The sequence below is a fragment of the Mus musculus genome, chromosome 13 (genome assembly GCF_000001635.26).
Source record: "Mus musculus strain C57BL/6J chromosome 13, GRCm38.p6 C57BL/6J".
NCBI lineage: Eukaryota > Metazoa > Chordata > Mammalia > Rodentia > Muridae > Mus > Mus musculus.
The window spans coordinates 81,470,018-81,492,820 of record NC_000079.6 but is presented as its reverse complement, the minus strand read 5'-3'; the positions used below and the strand labels follow the sequence as shown (position 1 = coordinate 81,492,820).

At 40.7% G+C, this 22,803-nt stretch overlaps 1 protein-coding gene across 12 annotated transcripts in view; it reads left to right on the top strand.

Annotated features, from left to right (window-relative positions):
• Adgrv1 (adhesion G protein-coupled receptor V1) overlaps window positions 1–22,803 on the top strand; it is a 538,324-nt gene that overhangs the window by 140,571 nt on the left and 374,950 nt on the right. For 10 of the 12 annotated variants that reach the window (XR_001780748.2, XM_017315363.1, XM_017315365.1 and 7 more), the window contains 10 exons: window positions 257–364; window positions 3,650–3,914; window positions 4,844–4,969; window positions 10,750–10,972; window positions 11,304–11,508; window positions 13,046–13,192; window positions 16,085–16,340; window positions 17,687–17,889; window positions 19,762–19,938; window positions 20,243–20,425. Coding sequence is in view for 11 of the 12 variants with exons in the window: in XM_017315363.1 (XP_017170852.1) it covers window positions 257–364; window positions 3,650–3,914; window positions 4,844–4,969; window positions 10,750–10,972; window positions 11,304–11,508; window positions 13,046–13,192; window positions 16,085–16,340; window positions 17,687–17,889; window positions 19,762–19,938; window positions 20,243–20,425 (1,893 nt within the window). In the remaining variant the exon portion in view is untranslated. The remainder of the gene's footprint in view (window positions 1–256; window positions 365–3,649; window positions 3,915–4,843; window positions 4,970–10,749; window positions 10,973–11,303; window positions 11,509–13,045; window positions 13,193–16,084; window positions 16,341–17,686; window positions 17,890–19,761; window positions 19,939–20,242; window positions 20,426–22,803) is intronic. The other 2 variants (XM_017315364.1, NM_054053.4) reach the window with 1 other exon arrangement.

Sequence of the window (22,803 nt, the reverse complement as noted above, 5' to 3'; positions counted from 1 at the left end):
TTTGTAAGAGTAATCAAAATGGAAGATGCTGTATGTTCTGTGTGAAAGCACAGAAGAACTTTTTGGCAATTTGATACACATTGTAGCAAGTATCTAAATTCAAGGCTACTTTTGTCTCCAGCTGATATTTAGGAACACATAGCCTACAGATCAAACACAGTTTCGAATGGTTAGCCAGGTCTAATGCATGCTACTGTGGACTTGACGCTGCTCCCGTCATTAATGACCTTCACGGCTTATCCCCTCTCCTTTGCAGATACAGACAATCATTATTTCAGGAAGCTGTCAAGTACGGCATTTCACCTCAGACAGTCAAGACTATTTCATCATTGCAAGTCGAAGAAATGATTCCGAATTAACCCAGGTGTGATTCTCTTAAAGGGAAATCTCCTCCCTTCTACAACTCGCTAATTAAAATTTGTTCCTATTTATAGGATTTGTAAAATGCCGTGATTTCTTGGGGGTGGTGTGGAATGATTCTGTTTGGACACGGTTTTTGAAGACTAGGGTTAAAATATTAGATTTTTCTTCAGGGGAGAGCGCCAATCTAATAATAGCACAAGCATCTGATTAGGGGCTAATCGAGTTGGAAAGCACTATGGAGAAAAATCCCAGCTCAACAGATGGGATCAGTAAAAAGTCACGGCTACCATTGCCAAGCAGGCACTCGGTGCCGCAGCCCACACTTCACACTTCTCTGGCACACTCCATCTTGTGATCTTATTTGATGTTTGTCTCTTAGGCTTCCGTGCATGCTTCTTACTTCTTGATGTTCAGCTAATGGCTCTCTTGCCACTATTTTTGGTAAAAAAAAGAAAAAGAAAAAAAGAATCTTCCTTTTTCTGTACATTCTTAAGTGCAACTCAGATTTGTAAGATTAATCAAAATAGAAGATGATGTTTGTTCTATGCTGTCTTCCATAAGGACTGAAATCTTCCAGAAGGAAGCTCACTACTTTTACAACCCTTGAAACCCAGCCTTCCTCCCACCTGCCATCACTGTGGGCCCTCTGGAAGCCTTTCCTCTCACACTGACACCTTTCCTGCCTTCCTAGACTGGCTGTTCCATCCAGTCTATGAATTCCATCCATTGGTGGTTATTACGGTGAGCATAGTGTTCAAGCACTGCCCAGCTTAAAAAGAGAGCCTCTCCTTCCTGATTCATTCTCTCTCTCTCTCTCTCTCTCTCTCTCTCTCTCTCTCTCTCTCTGATATGAAGAAATTGCTCCTCACTTGGTCTGTGCTGCCTTGTCAACTTGACAGACTCTAGATAAGGCCAATCTTTGGATGTGACAATGAGGATTCTCTAGGTCAGGATGCTTGAGGGGTGAGACCAGTCTTCACTCCAGCTGCACCACTCTGTAGGCCGCTGAAAGTGGATTGGGCATTCATCTCCCTGTCCCCAGGAAGTGAATACAGGCTGCCCAGCTCGCCTGGTTCCCACTGCTGTGCATTCCCCACTGTGATGGACTGTATCCTGGAACTGTGGACCAAATAAACTGTTCCTGCAGGTGCTCCTGTCAGAATCCTGTATCATAAGACAAGAAACATAGTTAATGCTACTTTTCACTGGGTTGTCCGGTCTGCTGGGATTGGTGCATCCTCACTGTGATTGTGTATGGTGGTCAGCATGGCCTCAAACTTGAAACATCTTTTCTCTTGCACAGATCAATGTTCTCCATCTTCCTATTTTACCCTTATCGGTCACCATCTTCCCTGCCCTCCCTTGCCCTCCCCTCTCCTCCCCTCTATGCCTCCCTCTCCTATTCTCTCTCTCTCTCTCTCTCTCTCTCTCTCTCTCTCTCTCTCTTCCGCTTCCCCCTCTTCCTGTCGATCCTTCCCAGACACTACTGTCATTTCCCACTTCCTTTCTAAACTGAGTTGTCCAGGAGCTTTTTAGAATTCAGTTTTAATTTATAATTTTCTTTCTCTGTACTTGCTCTGGGTAATTTCATGAGTCTGGTTTGACATACAAGCTGTAGGCCAGTGTCTTCCAAATGACACCTGAATCTTTTCTTCTGTATTCTACACATCTGTGACTGTTCCTTTCCATGTCCACTCACGTGTACTTTCAGCATGTAATAGATAATAACTTGGCCTGAACTTAAATTTTCTCCATGTGACTGGACCCATTGTTGTTTTAACATCAGGAAATAGCACCCCTGTAAAGTAGAATTATTCAAGAAGAATTATGGGATAGCTAGCTTCTGCTTAATTATCCTTTTATATTCTTTTATATCAGGTTATTATTAAGTACTTTTTTGAATATTTCAATACTATTTGGAATACAGTCTCATCTGTCAACTTCTTACCTTCCACTAAAGCATTTCCCCACCATTTCCCACTGAGTCACTTAGAATACCATCACAACCTATCTCTAGAATCTTCTCACCTCTGTAGACCCATTCTCTGTCGAGTGTCTGCAATTACCTTTTTAAGCAACATCACTTTGTGTTATTCCTCATTTTAAAGCTGCTCAGCAATTTCCAATTACTTACTAAATTTCAAAGTTTTATATAGATTTTTGATAGACTGTGTCTTTAATATAGACTGTCCGTCTTTAATGTCTGTATGTTATATAGCATTGCCATCTTTTTCTCATTTTTCTAGGTCACTGCTGCAGCATGCCTGTTACCTTGATAGAATCATTTTTACTCATATTGTACTGTCTCAGAGACTCACATCTGAACTATGTCATGCCATCGCCCCAAGGAAAGGGACAGCTTATTCTTACCTTTCAGTTCCGCATTCCCTTCACATTGTTTCAGGCTGGATTACTCTTTGCCTAGAACAAGACAGGTGTTCTGTCTTTGGAGCCAGCATGTCTAACTCGACTTCCTCAGGACATCCATATTCTGTGCTCTATCATCTTAACCGTCATGCTCAGGACTGACTCAGTGCGCAGTCTTTTTACTTATTGATAGCTTAATTATTTCGTCTTGATAATTGATGGGGCCTTGAATGTATTCATTTCCCCAAACTTAATGCTTGGTTGGAAGTCCAAACTTTACCTCAGCACTACAATGCTTTATAAAACTGAAAAGGTTGAAGGGCAAGCCAGGTAAATTATGAACTTCCTTCTAAGGTAACTCTGTGGATGTTTATCCTGAAGCCCTATATGCCTTACTACCATGGGGACAGAAAATCAGACCGCTATCCTCAGGTGAAGATGTCTCTCTGTTCTGTTGTTTGAGGTGCTATTGAAGATGTGGAGGCATCAAGGATTTTATTTTTTATACTCAGTTTAATTCTTTTCAATTTTTGGTTTTCTGCTTTGTTTACCTCTCCATGTATTTTATACTGATTTCTTCTCAAATAACTTCTCTTTTCTTTATCACAAACACACACAGACACAGGGAAGAGAGGAAGAGGCAAAAGGAGAGGGGGTAGGAGAGAGAGAGGAGAGAGAGGAGAGAGGAGAGAGAGAGAGAGAGAGAGAGAGAGAGAGAGAGAGAGAGAGAGAGAGAGAGAGAGAGAGAGAGAGAAGTGAGTAGAGAATGAGAAAAACATCAATTTTATTACTTTAATATTCCCACACCACCCTCACTCAGCTAACCAGCAGGCTACAGAAGTGGTGTTATGACCCTGCTGCAATGTCACAGGTGCCGAATTCCTGGTCATAGGAGCTTGTGTTTGGACTTTCCCTACAGGTCTTCAGATGGAACGGAAACAACTTTGCCTGGCATCAGACACTGCCTGTCCGAGGTGTGCTGGGCATGGCCTTGTTCAGCAGAGGAGGCTCTGTCTTCTTAGCCATTTCTCAGGCTAACATCAGACAAACCTCCCTTTTGTTTACGTGGTCTGGTACTCAGTTTATTAACTTTCAAGAACTGCCCATCAGTGGGATAACACAAGTTGAGGCTTTGTCCTCAGGCGATGATGTTTATTTATGTTTTGCCAAAAATACCTTTCTAGGTGAGTGAACGCAGTAACATGTGCACAGTTGCTACCCAAACCACCCAGCCGTATACGTTTTATGTGAAATGCTCCATTTCTTGATGATCCCTAGAGTAATGCCAGTTAGAGTGGATTTCTACCAAAAAAAGAAAGAAGAAAGCACTATAGCTGCAATCTTGTGCTGGACTGAACCAGTTTAAATTTATATTCCTATAAAATGAGCAGTAGATAGGTGATGTGAAAATGCGTATAAAGATTTTATAGTCAATTTCCCTCCACTCCTGCAGCTTCTGGAATAGGTAATCTTATAGGACCGTACTTGGACTGTCATGAGAAATTTATAGAATAATGCCTAGTGACTTTTGATAAAACCGATTCAAGATATAATCTGCATAAGAATATATTTTCTTCTGGTTATTTCAGTGTCAATGATGAAATGCCAACAATCATCAACAAGGAAACAATTTATTCTTTTTTTTAAACAAAGATTCTTATTTTATTTATATTGGTGTTCTGCCTGGATATAAGTCTGTATGATGGTGTCAGACACCTGAAATTACAGACAACTGTAAGCTACCATGTGGGTACTGGGAATTGAATCTAGATCCTTTGGAAAAACAGCAAGTACTCTTAACTACTGAGCTTTCTCTCCAGTCAAGAAACAGTTTATTAGTCTTCCTTGCGTGTAGCTTGGTGTGTGTCTGTGTGTGTGTGTGTGTGTGTGTATGTGCATGTATCATGTTACAGAATATGTCTCCTCATGTGTATAAGTGTGTGTGTGGTTCCTATTATAAAAACAGAAAGTGATTGCTGTGTACCCTACTAAGCTGAGTTGTTAAGATAGATATTTTCTGTGGGAAGTTTCCTTGAATTTAGTATTTTCCGATAGTTCTGCTGTGCAGTGTTGTCATCTTCTTTGTTCAGCTTGTTGTGTTTCATTTCTTAAGCAGGAAATCAGAATGCAATTGACATTTTTGTCTGGGAGATGGGGCATTCATCGTTGAGGTATTTCCAATCCCTGGACTTTGCTGCTGTTAAGAGAATCCGTTCCTTCACACCAGCTTCTGGCATAGGTAAGGGCAATTCAACTGCTAGCCAGCCTTAAACGCACCATGGGGAGTTAGACTGATTCTGGTCTCATTGAGTTTAGATAGAATGGTAAGTTCTCAGAGACTGGGTGTTTTAGTAGGACTCTCACATCAGAACTTTGCAATAATAGTCCATCCAGAAATCTAAGAGCTTCGAGAAAATTGATATTTTCTGATTTATTAATTTGACTTTGTGTGTTTTATTTCATGTGTTTAGCCTGCATGCTAGTATATGTACTATGTGTGTGCTTGTTGCCCAAGGAGGTCAGACAAGGGCATTCCCTCCTGGCTCAGTTAGGGTGTCTGTTGCTGTGACAAAGCACCAAGAGAAAGCAGCTTGAGCAGGGAAGGGTTTATTTCACCTTATAACTCCAGCTCATACTCTATCACCGAGGGAAGGAAAGGGAGAAACTCAAGGCAGAAACCTAGAGGCAATGTGTATGTAGCATGCACGTGCAGGTATGTGTACCTGTGTGTGTGTGTGTGTGTGTGTGTGTGTGTGTGTGTGTGTGTGTGTGTGTGTGTGCAAGCTGAGTGAGGGTGTGTGCTGTGCTGCTCTGTTACTCTTCTTGAGGAGTCTTGGAGCTCAGCTGCCACTCAACAAGCCCCAGACATCCATCTGTGCTTCCCACAGTGCTTGGAGTCCAGGATTGCAGGTGGGTATGCAGTCCTGCCTGGCTCTTTTAAGTGAGTGCTGAGGTCAGAGTTCAGGAAGTCATTTCTGCAGCAAGCATTCCTATCCCTTGAGTCATCTGCAGCCTCTTAAAATGTTTCTTTAAAAAAAATTATTCTACATAGCATTTCTGAGAAGGATGGTGCTCTTATTTGAGTGACTGACATAGAAGCACTATATATTCTTAATATCTGTGGTGTGATGCTTTGAAGCACATGTAAATGATTGTTTCATTAAGCTACACAGCCTATCACTTTTTTGTATGTAGTGGAAACTCAAGATTTAGTCTCCTGATATATTCTGATTTTTCAACTCATTGTTGGTTGTACAGTCCCCCCCGCCCCATACAATGAGCTCTTCCAGAACTTATCCACGACTTATCCATTTCCTTCCAGTTCCTGCATTGTAGGCCTGTGGCAACCACCATTGCAGGTTTTTTCATTTAAAGATTTGTTTATTTATTTGTTTGTGCATGTGTGTACATGTGCATGTGCACCTGTGGGCAAGGCGGTGCCCCAGTTGCGTGTGAAGGTAAGGGCAGAGCTTTGCAGTGAGCTCTCCCTTAGGGACATGGAGTCTATGGGCAGAGCGTGGTATGACAGGCTCCTGCTACGAAGGCTCCATCCCCTTGGCCCCATTGTAGGTTCTTTTTACAAGAGTTCATGTTTTTTCAGTTTCTCAGGCTGGTTGAATATCCTTAACATGAACATTTGAAATCTGAAAGGATGTCACAACTGAAATATTATACCCACAATGCCTTGTTTTAAAGATAAAATTAATACAAAATTCATGTGAGATTACCCTTGGTAATACTATAAGATGGAAAGTGACTTTTATGTTGTGGCTGTTGTTTTCTTACTTTGAGACGGGTTCTCTCTGCATAGCCCTGGCTGTGTTAAAACTCACTTTGTAGAGCAGGTTGGCCTCAAACCCTCAGAGATCTGCCTGCCACTGACTCTGGAGTGCTGGAATTAAAGGTGTGTGACACCATTCTTGTGAATTATGATTACAATTGTGTCTAATTCTCAGCACATTTTGAGCACATATATAACTATTCCAAAATCTGAAAATCTCTGAAATCTGAAATATTCTAGTCCTTCACTCTTCATATAAAGGGTCTTAGCCTGTGGAAGAGAACTGCAGCGTTCTCTTTCAGCATCTGGATTCTCTTGTCTGGTCTGTTACAATATAGCCAGTCACATGAAACCCAGGAAACTTGATGATAAAGGAGGAGTGAACTTCACAAATAACTTCTCTGTAAAACAGTTTGGACCTCACAGATTATCTAAGAGTCTTGGGACTCTTGGCATGAACATTTCTGAGGTAGAGAAGTCCTGAAAGGCATTTCAGAGGCACTTGCTGCTCAGAGCCCCTCTTTAATAATGTCATCTTGCTTTGGTGCAAGAAACATGAAGGAAATGTGTTGCAGCTGTCTAGACCAACTAAAACAAGGTCCTGAGCTGTAAGGGACCTTATACGCGTGAAAATTTGAGGACAGAGACACGTGAACTCTTCATTCATGCGGACTTCTGACTATTCGAATGTGGGCAGCAAAACTCTCAGACCTTGGCAATGTCAAGAATCTTAGTTTGAAACTGAGGAAGGCTGTAGGGAAATGTGTCTATTGATAGCAGTCAGCAGTTTGGCTCTAGGTGGCTGTAGTGCAAGGTAATGGTTAGCATCCCAGGTGGTTGGTGTTGTGGCACCGATTTAGGAGAAAGTGAGAGGTTTAGATTTCAGACTCTGATCCTTGGGGGTAGGCAAGATTACACAGTTAAACAATAGAGCAAAGTACAGAAGATGAGCAGAATTAGTCAAACCTACAGGAGTCTGGTTTTCTCTTCTCTGTGGAGTCATAATTCAGCGTTGCATCTCCCAGCAGGGTCATTCATCTCCCTCAGCCACTGAGCTCGAATGGGAGGTTTGCCCTGTGGGTTTCTGTTTTTTGTTTTAAGCCAAGTTCTCTTACGGAGCTTCCTTGGTTTCTATGTCTCTCTTTCCTTCCTCGTGGCTCTGCATTCATCCTGTACATTCTAATTTCTACCTGGTCCTCTGTGTGCCTTTCCAGTCCCCACACTTGTCTCACTCTCCCCTGAGCCTTGAAGGCAAACCTTTCGTGCTCACACGGACATGGACATGTTGTTTTCCTATGATGTGCAAGAGGATTGGCTTTCTTATCCACTCAACAGCGGATTTACTGAACACATTCTGTATCCTTTGTTATGTTTGTTAGCTCTACCCCCTACTTATCCTTTAATTGGGACCTTCATTTCTGCTTCTGTCATCCTTCAGTTTTTCAGATGGTGTCTACTCAGGTCACCTCCTGATTCTCACAGTAGTTACCTAATGAATGTTTTTAAGGAAGAAGTGTTTTGTTCAGATGGGCTGCTAATTGAAGTTATAGAATTCCTTTTAAAGATTTTTTTTTTTTTAAAAATATAATAGGTGCACTTTCTAAAAGAACTCAGGAGAAATTCTGCCAGAGTTTTATGAAGAGCCAATTGTGAAGTCTCTCTGTTTCTTTTGTTTCTGTGACTTGAAGTTGTAGAGACATGAAAAGACGGCAGGGAATTACTCAGAATAGCTATTATACACTCCTGAAAGCTGAAAGCATGTGTTGAAGAATGTTCAAAGGGTTTCTTATTATGTATAAATCAAATATTTTATTAAAAATGTTAAATTGGAACCAGGGGCATGGGTTCACATATTTATGCTTTGGTTAGTTCCATGTCTGATTTCTGAAAATGGAAGAGGGAACATGAACAGGGCACTTATTGCAAGGGTATGTAGACTTGCCATTTTTTTCTTTCTTTCTTTTTTTCTTTTTCTTTCTTTTTTTTTTTGGCTCCTTTAATGGTAAATAGATTCTTTTAAGGTAAGAATCACAGGACAGAACCTGTGGAAACAAGGGCAGCTCAGAGCACATGTAGTCTCTGTCATACAAAAATGTATCATATAGTTGGAGAAAGAGGCATGTGTGTGTGCACAAACATACACACACACATATACACACATGCATGTGCATTTCGCACACACACCCCCACATATGTACATATGTGACAAATAGGATTCTAGCTACAACAGATAATTTTCAGGAAAGAATTGAATAAAACAATGCAAAGAATTTAAGCTAGTTTTTGGTATACCTACAAAGCTTTCTACAATAATCATGGAATTAGGAGTTATGGGTTTAGTAGGAGGCAAAGAGCTGCGCAGGAGATGGGCTCTAGGTGAAGAGTATACCTAAGCAAAGCCCAGACAGTGGCTGTGAGCATGCACTTTCTGGAACCAACCAGGAAAAACCCAGTGTGGTCCAAACAGAAGCAGTGAGGGAATAGTGGCAAGAGGGGCAAACAAAGAAAGATTAGGAAGCCAATTAAATGGCGAATTAAAACATTTTGGTATATATCCTAAAACTTATAGTGCCCTTTGTGGGAAGGTGATGGAGGGAGAGAGAGAGGGAGGGAAGGGAGACAGAGTCATAGAGACATAGAGACATAGAGACACAGAGTTAGAGACCCTCTTTGCTGACTGCTTTAAGACAGCTTTAAAGGGGACTCTTTTAAAATTTGTTTTGGAATGCCTGTAATTTTACATAGCTTTATGCAAAATATTTGGCCATTTAAAGATTCTAATATATCATTATCATCTTTCCCATCTTTACCTTTATGCAAGTCTTAGGACCTAAGCTACAGTACCTAAATTAGTTAGCCTAATTAATACGTTAGCAGTAAACAATAATGACTAGGAGTTTTTGATGAGTGAGAGTCAGGATGATGGATTTCCCACTGTAACCTATGGGATACAAACTAGAAGGTTGGTGTCAGTCTTTCCAGGTCCGTGTCATTTTAATGCCTCCCCAGTCTTAACAGCCGTCTGTTCTTGAATGTCACTCAACACTAGAATGTGTGTGTGTTTCTCTGTGGTTCCCTAGTCCTGCTCCATTTGTGTCTGAAGAGCGTTTAGTGTTCTATGAAGTATTTAAGCCACCTCTCTCCTAGTCTGTGTGGCTGCAGATGTATACCACTGTCCTGAGTTAACAATGTCACAGGTCCTGGCTATGTCACAAGTGCTCTGGAAATGATATTCAAAGTGTCATAAGTGTGTTCATAGTTTTTGGATTAATTAAATATTTTGAATAATTTGCTAAGTGAAAATGAGCATTTTGTTTCTACTTCGTGCTGAGAACAATAAGTATTCAGTCTACAGAAAATCTTAAATATATTTAAGGACAGCTGTAGAGACTAGCAATTATATATTAAGATGAGAAGCTTGTATGACTGAGAAGGCTCAGTGACCAAAGGCTGTTGCTGCCAAACCTGGCAACCATATATTCTATAAAGATACCCAACTCCCCAGGGTTGCCCTCTGACCTCTGCATGCACCTGGTGCACATTTGCTGACACACTGTCATGCACACAAAATCGATAAACAAGTCAAAATGTTAAAAACTTACAAACTTGAATACTGCGTGGTAGCTCATTGACCTAAATAATTCTGTAATTATGGAACAGGATGATTTAGAACCTTTGTTTAGTTACAACTGTTGATTATAAATTATAAAAAGACTAGAGAATAAAATATGAAAGTGAAGCATTTGGTGGTGAAATGCTGAAAACTTTTGGCTTTGAAAAGTTACTTTTATGTAGTTTAGCGTGGACACACAAAATTACAAAATCTATTGTCATTTGAGCAGGTTGTGGCTTTTCTTTTCGCGAACGGATTATGTGTTCCATGTCAACCTCAATCTGTCAATGCACAACACTTAAAAATCACTTATACCAGGCTTGGTGGTGCAGCCCTTAATCCCAGCACTCGGGAGGCAGAGGCAGGCGGATTTCTGAGTTCGAGGTCAGGCTGGTCTACAAAGTGAGTTCCAGGACAGCCAGGGCTATACAGAGAAACCCTGCCTCGAAAAAACAAAAAACAAAAAAACAAAAAAAATTTACTTATATCCTGTTGTTTCAAAAACAGAATCCTATTTGCTTTAATCTAGGAATCATGTGGAGCTTTGACGGGTTTGGCTTTGGAGCTGTGAAGAGAACAGGTGGGCACAGGACACTTCATTTCTGTTCCTTTTCTCTCCTTCCAGTCCACATACTTCTAACTGCCCAAGACGGGTCTGCTCTTTACTGCTGGAACTCAGAGCTGAATGCCTTCTCTTTCGTCCTGGAAGCACCTGCTGCGCACGATGCAGCTTTTGTGACAGTGAAGTCGCTTAATTCAAGCAAGACTTTAATTGCTTTAGTGGGAGCCACTGACTCCCATTTATATGAGTTGACCTACGTCTCCAGCCAGTCTGACTTTATTCCTAGGTAGGTTCAGTAGCTGATGCTTAGCGTCTTTAACTTACCCACCTCTGTGTATGGCACCAAATTTCTCTACCTCATTGATTGAGTTACTGCTTTATATAAAACATAGCAGCCATTAGTACAGACATCTGTTCGTTGTTCATATTTTTAGTATGTAGTCTATCAAGTTGACCAGTATTATATGGATATTTTGTATGCATGTTTTACTTATGGAATGTTTCAGTCCTTGTGAGACTTCAATGTTATTCAGTGTGATAGGAATCTGGGATTAATCTCCCATATGTACCGTTCAGTGGTCATCACTGGCTCATTTTAAATCTGCTTCTCATGCTAGTTTAGGTGAACTGATATTTGAACCTGGCGACAAGGAAGCAATCATAGCAGTAAATGTCCTTGATGACACAGTTCCCGAAAAAGAAGAATCATTCAGAGTTCAGCTTAAAAGTCCAAGAGGCGGAGCAGAGATTGGCATTAACAGTTCTGTGAGAGTCACTGTTCTCGCCAATGATGGTGCCTATGGAGTTGTAGCATTTGCCCAGGTAAAAGGACCCAAGAGTCTACACTTGTGTCAAGGTTGTTGTTGCGATAAATTAGTTCTAATACGCCTTCAAGGAGTGAGAGATACTTGCCCGGTCTTCAGTCTTTATTCCTTCCCTTGCCTCGACCTCACTTCTTACTGTAGAGAATTCTTACCTACAGTAGAATTCTACTGAGAATTCCAGTGGGTTCTCTGGGATACCGCATCCTCATTTGTTCTGTTTATTTACTTTTATCGATCATAATACATTTACTAATTGGACATCTCAGTGTTTTGCTTCAGGTAATATCTTTAAAAAGTTTTTTTAATTTAATTTTATTTATTTTATTTTTAAAACCAGAGAGTTGTAACAAAAGAGACACTAGATATATTTTACACTGTGTATTATTTCATACACGTTATACAGTGAATTATATCACACATATCACATACAGATAGATGTTACACCAGAGCAGTGGTGTGGCTTATAATGGCACATGCTACACAGAGATGCCTTTGCCACATTTTCTCAAGGAAATAACTTTGAAAATCTTCTCAGGCTCCCTTATTTATACCTGGGTTTCATGTTTCTTTACCCATGAGAAGAAAGGTAGACTTTCATGTTGTGTTAGTCCAACAATTGTATGATTATTAAGAATGAATTCTGTAGATAAGTTTATATCACAATGCCTAAAGGTTGGACATATGTGGAAGGAGTCTTTTGAAGGAAAATGTCTTTAAATGGTTCGCACAAGATGCTGCATGCATTTGCTTAAGAATGAAACCTTCACGGAGTGATAGCCACTAGAACTGGAATGACGAACATGTGTAGGAAAGAGAGATGGAGAGAGAGGGATTGTTACAAAGCACAAAGGGATTTCTTCTTTCTGGCAGGAGGAACAGTTGCACAGACTGTGAGCTAAGGAATGAAACATCATCAACAGAAATAGATCAGCTAGTCAAATATTTCACAGGATAGGAATTTAAGCCCAAGAGACATTAGCAAGTGATCAGACAGTTCTCAGGATGCTCTTGCAGTGGGTATGGGATTGGAGATTTCTAGAGCTAACTCTTAATTTACTAGGAGGAAAGGGAGACTTGGAAGGAATAGCAGACCTTACACAGATGCAAAGGATTTCCCAGCCATTTAGGACTATGTTCTTGCTATTCTACAAACCTTTCAATGCTATGTGTACTGCTTTAAAAAGGAATGCATGCTGGGTATAAAAGTAACGTATGTCCATTGAGCCAAATATATCAGGAAGACAAACAAACAAAAAAATACAATGCAATACGCCTGTTTTTAGTGACATCGGGCTATTTATGTACTCACCTGTTGAGATGTTGTACTCTATAGTCTCGGCCAGACTCAAACTTGCTGTCTTCCTGGCCTTGGTAGCCTCAGCACCAGACCTTTCAATGTATCACTGTTGGTAACTGTTCTTTCTCATGCCATTTCACTCTGCTCAGAATTAAGTTTATAAACATGTGGCAATGCAAAGCAAAGATTGCTTAGGTACTGCAAGTCAACCCTCTGAGTCTTTCTACATATCTTTCAGAACTCACTGCATAAGCAATTGGAGGAATTGGAACGAGATAGCCTGGTAACACTGAATGTTGAACGCTTGAGAGGAACACACGGCCGCATAACTGTAGCATGGGAAGCAGCCGGAAGTGTCAGTGATGTATTTCCCACCTCAGGAGTGGTATGTAATTACAGAAATTTAGAGGACACATAATCATTGATGCATGGGACTAAATCTTGCCTGTTGGAAGAAATATTTGAGTTTGATGATGTTAACACTGGAATCTTGCTAATCACTGTAGCGTAGAGTAAGATACAATTTAACACTATATATATACATACATAAAATGAAGCTTTTTGAGGTTCACTACCTGAGTTAACCAAATTACATTTCATTATCAGAAAGATCAAATGAGCCAGACTGGGAATGGAGATTTGTCAAGACATAAGAAAAGCTGAAACAGTTCTTAGAGAACAAGTCTGGGGGAACAGGCATTCTTGTGGAAAGGTCAGTGAGAGCTGTAGACTGAAGAAGTTTCTGTTTGCTCTCAATAGACGGAAGTGGAGAGCTTTGGACAGTAGGCTTGCATGAATCAATCATGTGGAAACGAGGAAGGCAGAGAGGTGTATAGGGAGAGCTTCAGCCACACCAACTGCAGATCCAGTGGAGGTTAATTCTGGGGAGAGTTCTGTGTCTAAGCTGCCCCTTGGCTGTCATCCCAGGTTCAGGCCTGATCAATTGGGATTCCCACTGGGATTCCCCCTTTCAGCAGGGGTTCGTGGCTATGGTGTGTCTAGGTGGGGGTTGACTGTGATGGAGACCGTTTGCTAAGGTCTATCTCCAAAGGTAAGCACAGAGTCTGACGCTCTCAATAGTTGAGAGACGACCTCATCAGCCACAGGAAAGGGTCCAGGCTAAGGATCACATTATCCACTATGCAAGTTAGCATAAAATTGATGCTCTGTTTCCAAAAATGGAATCAGAATATCAAAGGGACAGTTGACTCACACAGAGGATTCAAGGAGCCTTTTGCTAACTATTTCCAAGAAGTGTGACCTCCTTTTTTTTCCCTGTGGTTCTATATATCAGTATTGCTCGAATATTTCTCTGAAGAATCACTGAAAGAAGCTTTTATGAAGTTATATCTTGGAAAAAATATGTGTAGTAGTTCAGTATTTTTAGGTTCTTGTAATTTCAAATTAATGAGTGCTTCAGTGTATTAAGGATGTTTTAGCAGTCTCTTGTATTTAACACATATTCTATGCAAATTACCACTCATATCTCTGTTTTTATATGCACTGAAATATATTTCTCTAAATTATTATATATATGTGTTTAAGATTTAAAACTTTTAACTGCCTCTTTCATTGTCATTATTTTTGGAAGAATTAGTTTTTCCTTTTTACCTTTTTCTTGGTTCTTTGTGAGTTTCCCATCATGCACCCCAGTCCCACTCATCTCCCTGTCCCTTTGTATCTGCTCTCCACCCTTGCAACCTCCTCCTAAAGAAAAACAAGGCTTATTGTGGAAGCTGTCGTGTGTGACATTGTGTACAACAAAATACCATGTTGTCTACATTTCTTTACTTACAAGTGTTCATTGTCATGAGTCATTGATCTGGTTCAAGGCTTCTGGCTTTTCCTATATTATCCATACTGGATCCTCACTGGGACTCCTCTTAGTTAACCTGTTCTTGCCCTGTGCAATGGAGATCCTGCGGTTCTGGAGCTGTAGGACTGGCCTTTTACATGCTCCAACAGTTCATAGATGGGATAGATATTGGGGTGGGCCAACCCAAAGCTCTAGGTCTGGGCCTGGAGGTAGCTTAGCTGGTCCATCCCACCAGCTGCCCCATACCCACACCACCAGGGAGTGCTCTCCAGCACTACCCAGGCTAGATCACCCAATGCTGTTTTCTACAAGGGGCAAAACCAGCTCTCCTGCTCTCATATCCTTCTGGCCAGCTCACCACTGCCCATGCCAGCAGAGCTGGCTCTATTGTGCTCCCCAGAGGAGGTACAGGGCCCATTCCTGAGTGCTGCAGCCAATGATGGGCAGGACAAGCTTTCCTGCTCTCATAACCTCTGCAACAGCTCTCCTGTCTGCCTAGCTCACACCAATACATGGTAGACAAGTTACAGGGCCAGCTTTCCCACACTGATGCCTATGAGGCCAGCTCACCTGTGAGTCTGCCATGCTCACCTGCTGTGCAGTGGTATAGGTGAGGGAGAGAGATGCCCTTTCTCTCCCCTCCACCCTGGTGACCAGCAGCAGGGAGCAAAAGAGCTGACCCTGCCTCCTACTAGCAACAGCACTGAAGAGAGCAGGCTCTGCATCTAGTCCAGGCAGCAAGGTAGAAAGAATTATTTTTATGTAGTGTAGTAGATACACTTTGTAAGGGGTCACATTGTAGATGCTTCTGATTTTATGTACTGTGTTTTTTTTTTTCTTTGTAAAAACTACTTTGTTTTTGTAGTACAATTGTCCAGTAACATAAAGCAGACATTACAGGTAGTGACTGCGTTTACTCCAGTCTGTTTGGCCACATCCCAATTACATTTCATTTATATAAAACAGGTCTGGCTTATAGGAGAGGTGGAGGCCTAGGCCTGCAATGATGGTTTGAATGAGTGATTTGTGAATGAATATGGGATGTGTGGTGTAGGAATGACATCTATGAGGTGAAACATCCATCTGTAGCATCAATTATTGCAAATGTTTTGTAGATTCAAACATTTAAAGTGGTGAACCGCCTTCTTTTGTTCTCTAGCTGTTTATGTATAGTATCAACTACTAAGATTCCTTGTGAGACTAGGTTCTTTACAGTCTAATGAAGAGTAGGCACCGAGAGATGACAATTTCAATATAAATATTAACTCAAGTTTTTGAAGAGCTTTAATTTTTTCAATCTTCTAATTTTAACATAAAAGACATTTGGCTTGTTTATGAATTCATAGTATGCGCTAGAATCATCTTTGGTTTATAAATTATGCTCATATTAAACAAAAATAAGAAATGGACATTTTTATGATGTGATGTTAATCCTACTCTATGTAAAACTCTCCTTTTTAGATCTCATTCACAGAGGACCAGGCAATGTCTATGATCACTCTGACTGTTCTTGCGGATGATCTGCCGGAGTTATCCGAGGCTGTGGTTGTAACACTTACCCAGATTGTCACAGAGGGGGTTGAGGACCCATTGAAAGGTGCTACAATTGACCAGAGCAGAAGCAGGTCTGTGCTGACCATCCTGCCCAGTGACTCGCCCTACGGTGTGGTTCGCTGGCACACCGAGTCTCTCTTCAATAGAGTGCCAGAGCCCACAGGTTAGTCCTGGTAAAGATTTGTCAGGTTCTAATAAAAACGGTTCCTTGGCCATTTTAACTATGCCATTTAAAAGGAATGTACATTTCATTATTCGTATGACTTTTTCAGCTTGATAGGCCATATTCATTTTAATTTAATTTAAAATTTATAATTATGGACTGACCTTGCAATAATGTCTACTACAGTACTTTTAATTTCTCAGAGCTTGCTTTTATAACAGAAAGTGTTAATTTATGCTCCACTAGTAGCAGAGCTGGCCTTTATTTTCTTTTTTATAGTTTCTTCACTTGTTTGCATTGCATGTGAAGATTTCCTGTGTACTCTCAGTAGGTACAGGGATCAGTCAGCGACACTGAGAGACAGACTTGGTGCTGGAAGTATCAATTATGTTACACCAAACAGGAATTGGAGTGATTTCACCCAGTGATATATACAGCAACCCATGCTGAACTGTTTCCCTAAATTATTTCTGATTCCCTTTGTTGAATTAATATTCTAATAGGTTATGATCAATCAACCTATTGAAATAAAATGTTATATAAAACTTGTATTTATAACAAACTTACAGGATTGCTTGAAACCTTTCAGACAAAGAAACAGATAAACAGATTTCAGAATCCTTTTACACAGAGCTGATAAGCAAGTGGCGTATAGTTATGTTCCTGGGCCCTTGACTCTTTGTGTGAGCAATGCCCAAGACAATAGACATTAATAAAATAATATATTCGTTTTCATTCAGAAGGCATTTTTTAAAACATAGAAATTTGTAGGAATGGTATTCTTTTTTGGAAATAATCACAATCATTAGAAGCTCTTAGAGAGGTGAGGATTTAATAAACATTTTAAGTAATTTATATAATAAATTATCTTACTCTAAGGAACAAAAAAATACTAGGTTCTCGGAGACATTTTGAACCTCGTGATTGACACCTCATGGTAGACATTGAAATCATTATTTCAATGGTTAGTATTAAATTATGACAGTTTATTCAAGTACCCATTTTCAAGACATTTGTGAATATTATGCAATTGTCACCTATGTGTTACCCCCATAAGTTCACTTTTCTAAGATATCAGTCAGATTTACTTCCTGTGTGACGTGGAATGCATGAGAGGCTATGTCTGGGGACAGAGGGACTAAAGCAGATGCAATCTAAGAGTGGATGGCGATTCTGAGCCCAACTTTGGAAACAATGGAGACAAAACAGAAAACTCCTCCCTAGGATGCTGCCTTAGTGTAATCCCTACTTTCTTAACGATCTAGAGAATGAATTCTACCATGAGTGCTTGCGACATTAGCAGAACAGGGAACAGCTTAGTAACTCGAGGCACGTTTATCTCCTAGAGAACATCACTGTCGTTCAGTTACATATTGTTCGAGACAAAGGACTATTTGGGGACATTTCCATTCACTTGATAGCAAAACCCAATTTCTTATTACATATCAATAATCAAGCTACTGAGGATGAAGATTTTGTATTGCAAGACTCAGTAATAATAATGAAAGAAAACATAAAAGAAACTCATGCTGAAGTCGCCATTTTGCCAGTAAGTATAGAATCTAACCCATATGTAAGGTAAGCTAGAATGATTTTAACCATAAACCTGTAATTCTCCAGTAGTTAATAATGATTAAAATATGCTTTTAAATACAAATGTGAAATTTTACCACTCAAATATTTTATTGGATGGAAAATGGCAAGTGTATTTATTATTTTTGTTTTAGAGTAGAAATGACTTGAATGCATTTGAAATGCTGAATTTTGATTGATTTTATGTCTGATTGGCCATACTATGAAGATTTGTTAGTTGCTTTAATAACTGAATGAATTAAATCTCCAGGTGAATCTAGTTATTTTTATTGTTTGGTCAGCAAAAAAAATTTTTTTTTACTTCATGACACAGTAATTTCAATATAGAGGAATATTTCGATGGACTAAGTTTGTGTGCTAGGTCACACTAGGTCTTCTTCTTTCTGTCTAGAGAGGAAATGGAGGCAGAGAAGTGAGACACAAAGGGAGAAAACGGGCAGATGCACCTTAGATGAGCATAAACCATCAAAGAGGCTACTGCTTAGTGTCTCATAACATTACAGGAACATATAATGACCAGGACTGGGGATTCAGTTCAGAGCTAACTGTTTGCCTAGCATGCACATGGCCCTGTATTTGATATGCAATGCCACAGAATGTTTAAATAGTACATTAGCATGTAAGGTTAAAAATAATACATGTTAGACAATATAGACATGTCACATGCTGTTACATAGATACAGTAATGTTTGAGTTCCTGTTAGAGTTTTGCTGATAGCAGTTACCTGTCCTGTAGGGAAAGCACATAAAGGGGGGAGGATTAGAATGGACACATAAGGGGAGGGGTAGAATGGACACATAAGGGAGAGGGGTAGAATGGACACACAAGGGGGGAGGGTTAGAATGGACACACAAGGGGGGAGGGTTAGAATGGACACATAAGGGGAGGGGTAGAATGGACACAGAGGGGGGAGGGTTAGAATGGACACATAAGGGGAGGGGTAGGATGGACACAGAGGGGGGAGGGATAGAATGGACACACAAGGGGGAGGGTTAGAATGGACACACAAGGGGGGAGGGTTAGAATGGACATATAAGGGGAGGGGGAGGATTGGACACACTAGGGGGGAGGGGCAGAATGGACACTCAGGGGGGGAGGTTTAAAATAAAAAAACAAGGGGGGAGGGGTAGGATGGACACAGAGGGGGGAGGGATAGAATGGACACATAAGGGGAGGGGTAGGATGGACACAGAGGGGGGAAGGATAGAATGGACACACAAGGGGGGAGGGGGAGAAAGGACATATAAGGGGGGAGGGCTAGAATGGAGCTTTCCTTGTTTTTTTTTTATGTGTGTTACTTCTACATCTTGATTTTCTTCTTATTATTTTCACACAAAGTGGTTTTTTTTTTCAAAATTAACTGTAATATTTGCTTATACCTAAATTTCTATCTAGGACTTACACTCTTACAATACCTGTAAATTTTATCAAATTTTCCTAGTTTTTATTTTTCAGGATGCTGTATATATATGATGTATTCAAAGGGTGAGATCAAAATTGAGGGAAAGGATTTTAAACGTTTGATAATGCAGTTGTAGGTACCTTAGAAATATCATCATTAGTCTTGAATACATCATAGATCCTGAGGATTCTCTGAGAAGATATTGGACACATTCTAATATATCAAGAAATCATGTGAATATGTCAGGCTTACAATACAAATAACATATATATTTTTTAAATCATTTGGGCATGGAGGAAGACATCTGTAACTCCAGCTGTTCAAGAGGATGGGGGAGGGGCACCTGGGCCAACATGTTTGAGACCAACCGGGGCATCACCGCAGGACCCAAACAACCAAATGAAGCATCTCTCCCACCCCTCCAGGATGAGGTTCCTGAGCTGGATGAAGGACTCATTGTCACCATCGCTGCAGTGAACCTGGTTAACCCCAACTTTCCTGCAGAGCAGCCCCGTGTGCAGAGACCAAGGATGGAGTCAGCGGAGATACTGATTGAAGAAAACGATGATCCCAGAGGGATTTTTAACTTTCATGTTGTCAGAGTAAGATGACATTGCTCTCATCTATAGTAAACTGAGTAAAGCTGACCCTTGCTGGTTTGGCCAGTGCCTTGCCATGTTACTACTTGTTTGTAGATGTGTATATTAAGATAAGCACTCCATTTGTATTGTCAATGAGTTTTAGTTCTTTTAGCCAGACCACAGAATTAGACATTTTTTTCATTGCCTTTCTCTCTGAGTTCTAACTACCTTCTTACTCATGTAAGTGAGAATAATAAATTCAGCAAGTTGCTGTCTAGTAGTTTTGAACTTTTAGCTGCCGTTCAACCTCTATTCTTTGTTAAAGGATGTTGGTGGAGTCATTATTGCTCATGAGGGGCCCCCGCCCTTGAATGTTCTTCAAGTTCCTGTTGTCCGGATGGCTGGAACCTTTGAGACAGTGAATGTTTATTGGAAAGCAACACCAGACAGTGCTGGCCTGGAAGACTTTCAGCCATCTCACGGGATGCTCCAGTTTGCTGATGGACAAGTACGTTCATTAGGACCAGGCTTGACTCCAAGCGTGTGTGAGCGTCTACCAAGTAAACATACGTTAGTGACTACTAAGTGCATTCTAGTCTGTTTCTTCATGAAATAAAGATTAAATATTACCAATTACTATATAGCCCATTAATAATCACAGGACAAGAACTCAGCTTTATGGTTTTTTAATGAAAAAATGTATGCAATGTACTCTAATCAGACGTTTCCCTTCTCCCAATCCAAATCCCCCCCCCCACTCAGCTCCATACCCTTTCTCCTTAAAAACAAAATAGGAGAAACACGTACAGAACCACAAAAATAGAACCTCAAATATACAAACAAGAGAAAAAAAATGCTCAAGCAAAGCTAAGGAGACAAAATGTCTTCAGAAATATTGCTGTGTTTGTTTTGTTTTGGCAAACTACTCATGGGCCTGGGCCTTCCCTGAAGCGCAGCAAATATATCCTGTGAAACTTCATTGGAGAAAACTAACTTTTCCTTTACCAGCTGCTATCAGTTGCAGACAGCTTCTTGGTTAGGCGTAGGGGCCTAGGTCTACTTCCTCCTCTCTGCTCTGGGACCCCATAGCTCGAACGTATGCAGGCCCTGTGCACGCTGCCCCAGTCTCTGAGATGCACAGGACATGCATCAGTGTGCTGAGTCTGGAAGATACTTTCCGTGGAATCATCCATCGCCTCTGGCTTTTAACCATCTTTCTACATCCTACAGAAAGAATTCTCTAAAACATTTATTTATTTTATGTATGTGAGTACACTGTCACTGTCTTCAGACACACCAGAAGATGGCACCGGATACCAGATGGTTGTGAGCCACCATGTGGTTGCTGGAAATTAAACCCAGGATCTCTGGAAAAGCAGTCGGTGCTCTTAACTGCTGAGCACTCTTTCTAGCCCCAGAAAGAGAATTCCAAGAATCAGGCATCCTGCTTTTTTTGTAAACTCTTCTTCCATTTGAAATAGAAGTTGTGTGCCTTACAGGTTCTTAACAAAAAATATCTTTTAAAAGGCTTAATTCATTATTTTGTTCCTTATTTTAGTTTATTTACTTCTTATACTTATACATTTGTATTTCCTGCTTTTATTTTTAATTATGTACAGAACAATCCCTCATTTACATAGTGAATTAGATACATAATTCTCATTCGTCTCTTGAATCTGCCCCAATGAAACTTTTCCCCATACATTCCCAGTACTACTACACACCTTTCCCTGCCTGTGACCACATTTGCTTTGGTTGCTTGAATAACCATGGGTGGGGGCATATTTCTGAGAGCATGAACTACATCTCATTGGCTACACCACTGAAGATGTGGCAGCCTCTTCCTAAGCATCCATTAATTGACTATAGTGCCTCATGAAGTGTTGGGACTCTATGGGCCTTCCCCTATCCCTGATGAAATGTTCACAGGCCTAATCTTATGTATGTCTTACACACAAAATCCCATCTTCAGTGAGTTTGAGAGTCAATAACTACGTGGCATGTCTCTTTATCCCCTGGCTTGTAAGATTTTTCTACCCACTCTTCCATGATGTTCTCTGAGCCTTTATGGATATGATATATATGCTCTCTATTGGACCATACCTACTAGCATTTATTCTTGCTATTTTGACCTCTTATGAGTCTCCGGCTGGCTGCTGCCTATAGTTTCAAGAAGCTTCCTGATGAGAATTGAGAGCAGAACTAAACCCCGGGTACATACATGGGTGTGTGGGAGGCAGTTTAACATGCCTTTTATATAGTAGTAGGTTCTCCTATGAATGGGTCACACCCACAGGCTCTGGAATAGTTCACAACACCAGGCATGGGTACCCTCCTGGGGAATGTGCCTCAGATCCAATCAGAGGGTTGTTGTCTGGTCCCGTCCTAAGCATCACACCATTTCCCCAGTCAGATCACTACTGTGGGGCAGTATTGCAGCTAGCAGGGTTTCCCTCTGCACTGGACTGTGAATAGCTCTTCTTCACAGCAGTCTGTGCTGCATCGTCCGTTACTATGACAGCTAGCCAGAGGGAAGGATTCCCTGTTTAGTGGCAGCTTGTTTTCTGTGTTTGATGTCTTCAGATTGTGGCTGGTGTCTTCAACAAGTTTGTACCATCAAGTTCTGGTAGGCCAGCAAAAGCAGAGGCAATAGGTTGCATTGTTTGGGAGACCTCCTTAGCCAACAACCAGTAGGGAAGTAGCCCACAGCTGGTACCGGAATTTTTAATAACCTATGGTGACTTCAAGGAGGTACAGGTACATTTTTTTATCCATATTGGTTGTCTCCATTCAAACTTGTTTTAAAATGTTACATCATTTAATAAGTGTACAGAAAAGCAGATTTCCAGTGTTTTCCCACATGGTGCTGGTTTGGTTAGTCCTTTC